The sequence below is a fragment of the Antedon mediterranea genome, chromosome 6, assembly GCF_964355755.1.
Source record: "Antedon mediterranea chromosome 6, ecAntMedi1.1, whole genome shotgun sequence".
Taxonomy (NCBI): Eukaryota; Metazoa; Echinodermata; class Crinoidea; order Comatulida; family Antedonidae; genus Antedon; species Antedon mediterranea.
The window spans coordinates 6,341,973-6,355,194 of NC_092675.1; the positions used below are offsets into that span (position 1 = coordinate 6,341,973).

Sequence of the window (13,222 nt, forward strand, 5' to 3'; positions counted from 1 at the left end):
AGCCTATAGAAAGTTGGAAAATATTGGAAAAACTATGTTTAGATATAACGTTTTTCTTGTACATACTTAAAATTATGTACACAAATATATATACAGAAAACATTAATATTATGAACATTATTTTATAATTTTTCGATTAGATAGCCAAAGGCCTGTTGTCAGTGCGTAGATCGCAACATATAATTATGCAGAATTATGTTGTCAAGAAAAATTAAAAAAATGTATAGAACAATTGATAAATATCAAAGTATGTTGTCTGTCTCTTCACGCTTGATACATCTCCTACAGAAATGAAGATTATGTTATTATTTTTCAATTATGTTTCATCTTTTAATTATTTTTTTCATGTTTATAATGAGGCATGTTTCTACTGATAAGATATTTACTATTAAACCTAGAATTCCTTGGAGAAGATGCATACTTCATTTTAACAGGATAAATAAAATGTTGAAATGAAATTCTGCAAAATGCATGAAATTGAAATTACCAAAGCAAATCATTGAAGTATACAATTCATTTTTTGCTGGTCTATGGCATTGTTGAACATTTTTGAAGTTATATATACTCCAAAAGATAAATATATAAACAATGTATTTAGATGTACTCTGTATTGAACCTTTTTTTAACATTTGAAAATGTCTGTTCAATTGTTAATAATTGTTTCGCTGTATACGTATGGTTCTGAGTAACTTTAATAATCCCTCGGGTAATGTACTCAATAAGCGGTAACTTCAATTAATCAGAATATTAAATTATGCTATATTTATCAAATCTACATATCATGGAACATCTGAGATAGTTAGGGTGATTATTGAACGTAGACGGTTATGTAAACACCGCCTATCTCGGAATTAATCATATCTTTACATTACCTAATGCCATGGAGTCAGTGGCATAATGACTATGAGCGCTCACTTGCTAAACCCAGGGGCCCCGGAGCTTATGGGGCCCCTGACAGTTCCCAGAGGAAAAAACAGGCATTAAAATATGTTGGAAAAAGGCTAAAAATTCCTGAGGCCTCCAGCGTTGGAGGGCCACTTAAGGTTCCTAAACCATGGAGTACTTTACCTTGTGTGTGTATAACTATACAGTCAGCTCTTTCAAAACTAAAATTTTTGCTCAATCAGCCCTAAATTACAAAAAACAAGCAGGATTAGTTCTGATCAAAGCTCTATTGACAGTTAGAGCAAACTGTCAATAACAGTTGGTTTATAATGAAGAAATCTTTCTATATTCTAACACAAGATGAAATTATTTATACAGAGTCTCAAATTAGTTCATCCTTTTAAATTACTTAATAAATACATACTGACAATCATGAAAGCTAAGTGCTTCAGTTTTGTTTGTGAATTAGTTGATGTTTCAAGATCAGTGTCCTTAAAAGTGTAATAAATTTAAATATCAATCAAAAACGAAACTATATATGTGCAGTTTATAGGCATCAGCGCAATCTCATTTTTCTCCCTGAGGGTTCTTGGCACCCATATTACAGACGCTTATTTTCTGTCCACTCCAGAGAAAGCGTGAACTAGTAGAGCGAAGTAACCCCATAAAATTTACACTGGACTCTTTCGAGAAGACTCTTCGAGTGAGTGACTGTATCCATGCCATTGAAGCAGCTAACTGCCTCCATATCTTAATCGCACAATCATATACACACATTTATTCTATTCATACGTTTTGACTTTGACTTTCATAAACCCTTTTAAACTTGGGCATAATGTTATATAATTATGTATGAATACTTGGAAATATAATTCTGGAGGCAAAAACAATTTTCTCAATAAATTTGTACCTTTCATTTCAATAGATGTAATTTACTTTCTCTAATAAAATGTTTACGATCTTGTACATTTTGTGCCACTGTACCATGCATGAATGGTTTGCATGTACGTGTGCAGTATAACTCGGCTCTAAACAAATGAATGATTGATGTCGTTTGCTATTGTTGAAAGTTAAATAATAAAACTGCCTTTTGCTAATAAATTTATATTTAGCATCATAACATAACATATCTTTCCTTTATCTCTAACTAATTGCAAATATATAATTGGTCAGATGTTTTGCCCTACTCTGACGTAATTTGTACTTTGTACTAAGTACATTGAGAATAAATTGGGAAAATATATGCAAGTAATTCTAGGGTGAGACTAGAACCCACAACCTCTAGATCACTAGCCTGGCGTTCATATCTCTAGACCACCGAGATTGCGCTGATGGCTATAAACTGCAAATATATAGTTTATAGTTATTTAATTTTGTTTTTCAATACTCTTAAGGTATAAAATATAGAGAATGTTTTTTTATTCATTATATGATTATATATTTCTGGTTCAAAGCCTGTGGCTCTATTCACCAATCAAATTTAAGTGAGATATTTCCATTAAATATTATGTATTTCACTTAACTTAATAAATATCATATATACTTAACTCAATAAATATTTAAGTATTTCCCTTAAATCTTATTCAATTGGATTCGAGAGATTATTTTAATTTTAATGATTGGTGATTCCCTTACCTAAATGTGAATTGTGAATACGGCCACTGGTTTACAGTACAGGTAGGTGAAAGTTTACAGTGAAATAAAATGTGAAATGTTTTACTTACAGCGCCTATTGGAGAGATACATAACATCGATTTTCAACATCTGTATGACAAGAAAGACAGCCGACGTGTTTTATTGATGTGGAAGGTAGCTATTAACAAACCTGTATCCCTTTTAATAGTTCTTTGCTTAAAAATTATATGTTTACATTGAACTGATCAGTTTCATTGAAAATGTCATGAGAAAATCACAGATGATTGTTGAAAGATGTGATGTTATGCCTTAATTATAAAACCTAAATTGAAATTGAGAAAGGTATTAACACTGCAGACATATTGCTTTTATGGCTTTAAATCTCTATAATCTCTATCTAATATCTATAATCTCTATTTAAATATCTACAATATGCTATATAGGCCATTATATATATTTTATATTATATATTCTAATTTACCTCCGCCAATTAAATTTTGGGATTTAAATTTTCCCAATTCTGGACCACTTTTTAATATACTTTTCAGACCTGTTAGTGTTAGTGTTAAAAGATAGGACAGAATTTTTCAAAAGCCGGAGAGCAGTCTTAAAGTAACAAGTAAACTGAAATTGCATTTTCTCGAGAACTACTTGTCCAAAAAACTTCATTTTTGTACAAGAGGCAAGAGTTATAATTTGTGATTTGTAATTTTAAAACATAATTTGATTTAATGTACACCTTTTTTGATGCGAGTAGTTTAAAAACCCTATTTCTTTTCAAATTCACTTGTTTGATTTTTGCGTTGCTGTTCTATTGTTAGTCAACTGAAGCTATTGTTTAATTGAAAGGCTTGTTAATGTTACATAACCATTACACCAAACTCGCATACACATGCTTGTAGTGAAATAAGCCTAAATCTCAAACAGCATTAAGACACACACAAATATATTTTTTCATGGAGAAATCTTATGTAGGGGAATTTTACAGTAGGCGGAGGTATGCACTCTCGGAGTGGCTTTCTAGTTATATGTTTTCATTGTGCAATTGGGACCGTTTTAGAGGTGTTTACCACCTGTTGATCCTATCCTTCACTAATGTGTTTTGTCTTTCTGTACTGTTTTATAGTGAGAAGTTGAATAAATTTAAAAGAACAAACCAAAAGTTTGCATTTGCACTATGACCTTTAATTACTTTAGAAAATACAGTATAAACACAATTGAAATTTCAGTTATGCTTAAAACGGAACCCCTGTGGGAGGAGCAAATATGCAATAACACTATAGTTAAACCCTATTCAAAGGGATATTTTATTTGGCCCCAAAGGTGTCCCCTAATATGGGTTCCACTATAATACATTTATATGCAAAGTTGATCAACACAGTTAAAGACACCTTCCCTACAATTTGTGAGGTTTTGTAAAAATAATACATATACATAACTTTAAAAACATTAAACCAGGTCATTCCTTTGTCTTAAATGTACGTTTTATGGTAAATTATGATAAAAAGTGAGAAACAATGCACTACCTAAGTAGCTCGCGGCGACTGACCTCTTGTGGACGGTCTTTAGGCCTAGCTCAGCTAGGCTTAGTTTTGTAGGCCTAGCTGGTAAACATCGGTAACGTACGAACATCGTACGCTAGCTATATACCTGACGTTGTATAGTTGCTGCATTAATTGTCTTTCTATTTTTGCCAGACTCCGTTGATACAAATTGGGGAAAACCCGGTATTTTCGCTGAAAAGTTAGGAGTCTTCCATTTGTTTTGGCTTCACGATCGATCGAAAAGTGGGCGAATTACAGGTGAAAAACAAAAATATCAATCCGCGCGCAATGCATTTTGGGATTTATAGCGGGCCGCTATAATTATTAGAATCAACTTATTTTTCACATTTTTAACCATTTAAAGACGAAAAAAGTTATCACAATGCCAATAGGACCACATAGTATTATTTTTACATTAAATATAGTTTGTGATCTTAAAGACCCCTTCCCTGCAATTTTGGACGTTTTTTGGAAAACAATACATATATATCACTTTAAAAACATTAAACCATGTCATTCCTTGTCTTAAATGTACGTTTTATGGTAAATTATGATAAAAAGTGAGAAACAATGCACTACCTAAGTAGCTCGCGGCGATCGACCTCTCGTGGACGGTCTTAGGCCTAGCCTAGCTAGGCTTAGTTTTGTAGGCCTAGCTAGTAAACATCGATAACGTACGAACATCGTACGCTAGCTATATACCTAGCCTGACGTTGTATAGTTGCTGCAAATTGGGGAAAACCCGGTATTTTCGCTGAAAAGTTAGGAGTCTTCCATTTGTTTTGGCTTCACGATCGATCGAAAAGTGGGCGAATTACAGGTGAAAAACAAAAATATCAATCCGCGCGCAATGCATTTTGGGATTTATAGCGGGCCGCTATAATTATTAGAATCGACTTATTTTTCACATTTTTAACCGTTTAAAGACGAAAAAAGTTATCGCAATAGGACCATATAGTATTATTTTTACATTAAATATAGTTTGTGATCTTAAATTAGATCTAAAAAACGTAGGGAATGGGGCTTTAAAATAGATCTAAAAAACGTAGGGAAGGTGTCTTTAAATGTGTTGTGGTATTCTGACCAAATAACTTTATAAGTCAATCATAGTCTTTAATTTAACTTGTTTTTTATATCACTGTTTTTGTTATATTTACGTGTTTAATTCTATACTTTGTAATGTTTATATTTTTTATTTTAGATTGTAAAAGGATCCCAATGGAAATAAGCTGATAAGCTTTTTGGGCTATCCTGGAAAATCTTTTATAAATGTATTATTTGTAATGTCCGTAATTTATGTTATCACTTTGTATGTATTTTTTATGATGATTTTCCAAATAAATTCAATTCAATTCAATTCAACAATAACCACGCATTTTGCAATATTGTATAAGTTATAAAGTGGTTGCTGTTGTTATGTCTCTGTACTATTACTAATTTATATGAAAACCTAATTCGCTAACAATAACATTCTTCTTTTTTTTGCTGGTATGAATACCATTTTGCAATAGAGCAATAAATGTTTATATCTATAGTATTCCATCTAGATTCAAAACAGATAATGAGAAAGAATTGCAATATGTTTAGGTTCATAAATTATTACAAAAATAAGTACTAAAGAAACTATTTAATATTTGCATAATTTAGTTAAGGAATGAATAAAATGTGGTTACTGCTGTAATAACTGCAGGGTATTAACTTTGACATGGTCCTTAGGAGTGTTTTAATTATTAGTGCAGAGGCAATTTTAATATTTATGTTCAATTAATTCTTATTCCTCAGGTGGTCATCTCTTAGTTTGTTTAGAACAAATTAGGTAAATTTAGACTATAAATATATTGATGAACATGATATTATAATATTTTGTTGATTTCTTTTAGCCTATTCCGTTAACAAAGGCGTGTAGTCCAATTCTGGGTTACTATATAATGGTTTGCAGTGCACCAGACAAGTGTACAGTCATCAGTATTCCATATAACAGTACGCAGTACTATGTCAAAGGTATTTATAGATTTCTTTTTTAATCAAACACTCTTTAATTATCTAGTGTTGTCAGAATTAATATAGATTATTTTTATTAGAGTATTCATCTAAATGTCTGTCTACACTATCAAACTTCATGTGACTTTTCGCCCATTTATTATATTTGGGCATATCACTACCATATTTGGGTATATCACTACCATATTTGGGCACATCGCACTTTTTTTTAGCAAACTAGTTTGATAGTGTTTTATCTAGTTTGATAGTGTAGACAGACACATGTGGAGTATGAATTTGTTTTTGGTGTTTTTGATTCATAAACACTTTTTTTTACATATAAAAGATAAAAACATTTCTTCTAGTAAAATCTGATTTCAATAATAATATAGCTTTCTTTCATTCATTCAATCTCTCATTTTTGTAACTTCTGGTCCATAGAAAATAAGAATATACGTATATATTAACGTAAAAATAAACTCTACTTTTACTATAATACAATAAGACATTCCCTCATCTCAGGATGGTATTCCACCTGGAGAGATTTTTTGACTTATAATAAACTTATAAAGTCTAATAATTTAATTACCACCTGTTTAAAATTAAATTACATTTTATTTTTCAGACTTGGATGCAAGTTTGGCTTACACAATATATCTGAGTGCATACAACATTGTTGGACAGTCTCAAATGGTTAATATAACCATCCCAGCAGGTGTTCCTAGTACACAACAAGGTAAAACTGATTAAACGTAATATAATTAAAAATAATAATAATCAACATTTTTATCTCACCAGTTAAAAAATGATTGTATAGTATACAACGGTTTTTAAATTAATTTTAAAAGAATCTAAGGTAGGTGAATGTTTGACAAGAAGTGGGAGTTTTTTTTTCAAAAAAGGATGAAACGAAAAAAGTTTTTGAGTTGAATAGGGAGAGTATTTCCATGAGTTGCCAGATTCCAATTAAACTAATATTTAACAAAAAAACTGTATTATTATTAACTGTTTTATAACAAAAAAATTAACTTGCATTCAATTGGGCCGCTGGTGCCAAATCTTCCAGCAACAGGGAACCATGGTGATACACGGCTATTGTGCATGAAACTTACAAATTTGTGCCTAGCAGCATCAACTGTGTTTTGTTAGTGTTTGCCTCTGCTTAAAGTCTACTTCTAGACTTATTGTGACCACCATCCATATTTATAAATATTTAATGATTTATTAATATTATTTGTAGAAACTAATAAACAAAAACTACTAACCATCTATGCTATGTTTACCCTCCCCAAATCACAGTCTTATCAAATCTTTGTTTTTGCAAACACAACATTAACACATTGTATAATTGTATATAATAATTTACATATACAATTGTATCATCTTTGGAACCTAGATGGTAGGCTAGGACTAAACCATTGTAAAAGAAAACGAGACTAGACACAGAGTAGAACAATTAACATTTATATATTAAATTTCTATGATAAACTCATAATCAGCAGGACTTTACATAACATTAATTGAAGCAATTATAGATGACAAACACTATTTGATTTCTGTTTCTTGATCTTCTTCGCTCCTACACCCCTCTTGCTTGTCTTTGTTCAGCTGATCAAAACCTAGTGGTTGTTCCTAGAATAAACGCCAAATCTTAAGGACAAAGGTCTTTTATGTTCTCTGCTGCTTCTCTTTGGAATTCTCTCCCTCGACATATTACTAAATCATTCCTAGAATAAACGCCAAATCTTAAGGACAAAGGTCCTTTATGTTCTCTGCTGCTTCTCTTTGGATTTCTCTCCCTCGACATATTACTAAATCATTCCTAGAATAAACGCCAAATCTTAAGGACAAAGGTCTTTTATGTTCTCTGCTGCTTCTCTTTGGAATTCTCTCCCTCGACATATTACTAAATCATTCCTAGAGTAAACGCCAAATCTTAAGGACAAGGTCTTTTATGTTCTCTGCTGCTTCTCTTTGGAATTCTCTCCCTCGACATATTACTAAATCATTCCTAGAATAAACGCCAAATCTTAAGGACAAGGTCTTTTATGTTCTCTGCTGCTTCTCTTTGGAATTCTCTCCCTCGACATATTACTAAATCATTCCTAGAATAAACGCCAAATCTTAAGGACAAAGGTCTTTTATGTTCTCTGCTGCTTCTCTTTGGAATTCTCTCCCTCGACATATTACTAAATCATTCCTAGAGTAAACGCCAAATCTTAAGGACAAGGTCTTTTATGTTCTCTGCTGCTTCTCTTTGGAATTCTCTTCCTCCACATATTACTAAATCATTCCTAGAATATTCGCCAAATCTTAAGGAAAAAGGTCTTTTATGTTCTCTGCTGCTTCTCTTTGGAATTCTCTCCCTCGACATATTACTAAATCAACATCTATTGCTATTTTTTTTAAAGAACGTATCTTTAATACAAGCGCCTTTGATTTTTACTTTGGTTTAGTTGGTACTGGCGCTATACAAATACAGTACCTAAATTATTATTATTATATTGGTATAAGACAAGTTTTTTTACTTCTATTTCTAATCCCTGAATCAGTTCCTGTTTATGGTTACCATTTAACTTATTGTAAATGTAAATATATGTATGCTTGTTTGTTTTTTCCTTTTTTCTCGGACTGTTTCAAATAAATGTTAATGAATTCTGAAAAGCAGATCAGTCGACAACTTTGCATGGCAGTCGGAAAATTATAACATTTTTAGAAAACGTTCATTCGTGCCATTCACTAGTGCCTATAATCATTAAATATCAATTCTCCATGGAGTAGTAATACTGAGCGGGATGTGATACTGTACATAACATAATTTAATCAATCAAATGGCAAGGATACACTCAGGTGTGTTGGGATACTGTGTAGTACAATTAGAAAGAATAAATAAGCGTAAATAAAACATTTAAATGTTAAAATAGACAGTATATCATATGACAATTTGTGTTTATAGTGGAAGTGTCCTCCATCACATATTGTTAATTGGTATAATTAAACACATTTCAAATAAATCATACTTGATGCTTAAATGTTAAAAGTATTAAAGATACACACGTCATAGCGTAAGTCATTATTGATTACTTAGCGTAATCAAAACATTTGAGATGGCTTTAAGCATATTATGTACTTTACTGTTTTATGCAAAATACCATAGGGGAATTAGTGTAAGCAGTCTATGGAGAATTTAAACGATGGCTTGTTCCCTGGTATTAATGTTCATACATTTTTATGGTAAAAATGATGAAATTTATGCCTAAAACAATAGCAGGCTGATTCTCGGTACTGTATCTATAATTGCTACAGTATCAAAGGAAAATTGTGTAATACAGTGTAACATATGTATCACATGTGCCATTCCTAGCCTAAAATTAACACATAACAGCCGTCACATGTGATTCATACAGAATTTGCATATGATACTAAAGCAGTAATACCATATATGGAGTATAGAGAATCGGGTGATTATGGATTAAATTTATAACCAAAAAAAACCAAAAACATCGGTAACTAACATCTGGTCATATTGCATAAATATATAAATGTTAGTCACAATGTTTGCTTTTCTAAAGAAGTAACAAGTTAGCAACTCATTTCCTTTCACTAAAACTGAGGCAATTCAATGGACGCAATAACTGTATTGTTTCTCTAAAGAGAAGCACAAATCTCAACAGATGTATGCAACAAGTATAAAGATACATACAATACAAATACAGTACAATTTAGTGCTTAAAATTATAGTTAAAAAAACCTTATTTGCTCTATTTAATGTTAATGTTTTTGTTAAGTGAAAAGCCAGTTAGATCATGAATAAAATAAATGAATAACTGCATAAAGGAACTATTGCTATATACTTTTTACGTCTGCTAGTTCATCTCTAATTATTTTTTACAGATATTACGAGTAATTCTAAAGATAGATATGTTCTGTATGTTGGCCTAATTGTGCCGCTCATAATTCTAACAGTGATTCTAACCCGCCTCGTTTATCACAAGCTCACTACTCTCTTTCAACCAGTTCCAGAGCCGAACATTCCTTCATTTCCAGTAAGTTAAACAAGTTTTTATGTTCAAATGTATTTAAGACCAGAAAATAACATGCGGGGTTGTTTGGGCAAGTAAAAGAAACCTTGCGTCTGCCCCTGTATCCATGTTGACTAATCGTGTGTTGACTTTACCCTTTACATTATATTTTGTGAATCTGTTAATAAAACGTTTTTATTTTACAGGAGTATAAAAATTCCACTCTATACAAATCGGATCACAAAGACAAGGAATTTTACACCCTTCTCAATGAAAACAATGATAACTTACCAAGAAACATAGAGGTGAAAATTGAGAAGCCACCGGTGTACCAATACCGCTCGGTATCAGTGAGTGACAGTGGTGAACTTGAAGTTGTCGAATACCAGTTACTTCTTTGTGAAGATTACGTGAAATCTGTATCAGAGGAAGATCTATCTGGTTATAGCGGCAATAGCAAAGATTCAATATCACCTTATACAAGGCTTGCCGGTGACGCATCATTTTACAGTGGTGGTTCAAAACCCATAGCACAGGATACATCTAAATACGTGAGGCCAAAGGTGGCTAGTAATACTATAAGATCAGAGAAGATTGCAATGCAAGGTAAGCTCCTCGAGAAGAAGTTGCAACAGAGAAACTGCAAGTTCATTGTCTGTAGAGAAGATGGGTACGCAGTGATCGTAGAAGATGTACGACAACGAGAAATCAATTCATAAGCAGATTATGGTTTTATTGCGGTCAGCAGGATTGTTTAGAAGAGAAGATGGGTATTTGGTGATCGTAGAAGATGTACGACAACATGAAATCAATTCATAAGCAGCTTATGGTTTTATTGCGGTCAGCAGGATTGTTTAGAAGTGAAGATGGGTATGTGGTGATCATAGAAGATGTACGACAACGAGAAATCAATTCATAAGCAGCTTATGGTTTTATTGCGGTCAGCAGGATTGTTTAGAAGAGAAGATGGGTATGTGGTGATCATAGAAGATGTACGACAACGAGAAATCAATTCATAAGCAGCTTATGGTTTTATTGCGGTCAGCAGGATTGTTTAGAAGTGGTAAATTTTTTGTACTTAAATATTTAAAGTACATGTTAAATGTTATAATTTTAACAGTAGTAGTAGTATATGATACTATTGTTCTTGTTCTATTTAGTTATGTACTGTAAATCTCAATACTTTGATTAATTTGGAATTAAATATGTATATTTGGAATTGTAAAGGGATAAATAATATTTTGAAAACAGTAGTAAATAAATTATTTGAATTTTATTTTTTTTTCTATAAAGAATAAACATATATTTAAAATATTGAATTGTTAAATGTGACTTGTTATTGGGAGGTTTGTATACCGTACCTAACTGTCTGGTAATTCATGAATATAATGAACATAGTATTTACTATATTTAAGTAAAATAGAACACATATTTGTTCGGTTTATAGTAACTGCTTGATGGTGTTTGGTTAATGAAGGTTTAAATTGTTTATTTTCACTGCAAGCTGAAATAACTTTGTTGATTTTTCAATAATTATGTTTGTTAAACTACTGCTGATATTGAAATGCTGCTGCTCTCTTTGGGTTTTTGTTTAGTTTTCTTTTTGATGATAGACAATAGGGACTTTATGAAATACAATGGTAGGGGAGGACGACGAATATCCTGTGTTCGATAGAGCGTAAAATCATATACAGTAAATATAGCCGTTTATTAGTTACCACCCGACGACCGGCAGTATCTCTGTCTCTCCCTCCCCTGTTTTGTGGCGCGGGGCCCTTCTGAATAGCTTGGCTCTGGTGATACAGCATAGGCCTAGCCTTTAGGAAAAACATCAGGGTTAAAATGTTATCAACTGAAACAACAAAATGTTGTTTGAATAAATTACTCCATTTTATCTACTCTATTATTAACCTGAATAATTTATTCAGGAACTCACAATTGAAATACATTTTCACAAAATGATCAATAACATTTATTTTAGGGACTACAAAATATGAGCTTCTTAAAGTGACTGATTTTGTATATGTTTACAAACTTGTTTAATGATGTTAGTAATTGACTGTTGGTTTAGTACTAAGGTGGAGGGGAAGATTTTTTATCTGCCTTTATATAGAATGAGAGAAATAAATAAATAGGGGGTGGGGGGTGGGGGGATTGTCTGCCTTACTGTAGAGTAATAGGGGAACGTTCAAATATATTTTTAAAATTAGTATGTTGAATAAACACAAAAAGTGCCTCAAGTTTTTTTATGTAGCCAAATAATTAAAGCTATAATGGGTATGCAATTTTATTCTCTGAATTGTGTTTAGGTTATTTTACCATAGTTTATATATATGCATTGGTGTAATAATTTTGCTGTAAATGTATTAAATATGTGGTACTGATGATACATATTTATATGTTCTGAGAGTTCCAAATAAGGGCATTAATAATTAAGCTTATATATGTGAATGTTCTACCAGAAAAGGTCTTTTAATAAGGCCAAATATTTTAAGAATTGTATTCCAATTTTGAAGAAATTTACCCCACCCCCGTGGGGCAATCTGACGAATTGTGTGACTTATGTTCTTTTCAAGGTTTTACTATAGACAAAATATTTTGATTTTATTTGATCTTAAAAGACGCTTGTCATTAGATTTATATATGGTGAAAATATTGGTAATTTAACAAAAAAAAGGGCATTATAAGTGTAGTAGTTTAAGATATAATTAAGGATGTGTGTGCAAATGTATGCTGCTATATTAATTCTGTAATGGGCATTTTGTTTTTAAATTTTGTTTAAGGTATAAAAGCATATGTATATCACTGGGTGGTTTCTAGTTGATATGCCTTTCAAATTTATATATATATATATATTTTTAAGAGTATTAAATGAAATATTTTCACATTTTTGTTCACAACAAACATTGGTAAAATTAAAACAAACGTAACATTTTATATATATGTATTTAGTTTACCCTTACCAGTAATATAACTACTGACGGAATCTAGCTGTTAGCTATTACAGTAGACAACACTGCCTTGACTAAGTTTTAATATTGGTTTATTTCCTTGAACATTAGGGAGGTTTCGCAATCTTATGAATACGATAATGAAAACGGATACGTCAAACATTCGTGTTGATGAATATTACCATACCATACTATAAAATGAGTA

At 31.6% G+C, this 13,222-nt stretch overlaps 1 protein-coding gene across 1 annotated transcript in view; it reads left to right on the plus strand.

Moving 5' to 3' along the window:
* Positions 1-12,198, plus strand: part of LOC140051682 (uncharacterized) — a 36,429-nt gene extending 24,231 nt beyond the window's left edge. Inside the window, exons 7-11 of the mRNA XM_072096973.1 lie at positions 2,612-2,694; positions 5,945-6,065; positions 6,670-6,780; positions 9,939-10,090; positions 10,273-12,198. Coding sequence (XP_071953074.1) covers positions 2,612-2,694; positions 5,945-6,065; positions 6,670-6,780; positions 9,939-10,090; positions 10,273-10,785 — 980 coding nt within the window. The 3' untranslated portion in view covers positions 10,786-12,198. The remainder of the gene's footprint in view (positions 1-2,611; positions 2,695-5,944; positions 6,066-6,669; positions 6,781-9,938; positions 10,091-10,272) is intronic.
* Positions 12,199-13,222: the final 1,024 nt, after the last annotated feature.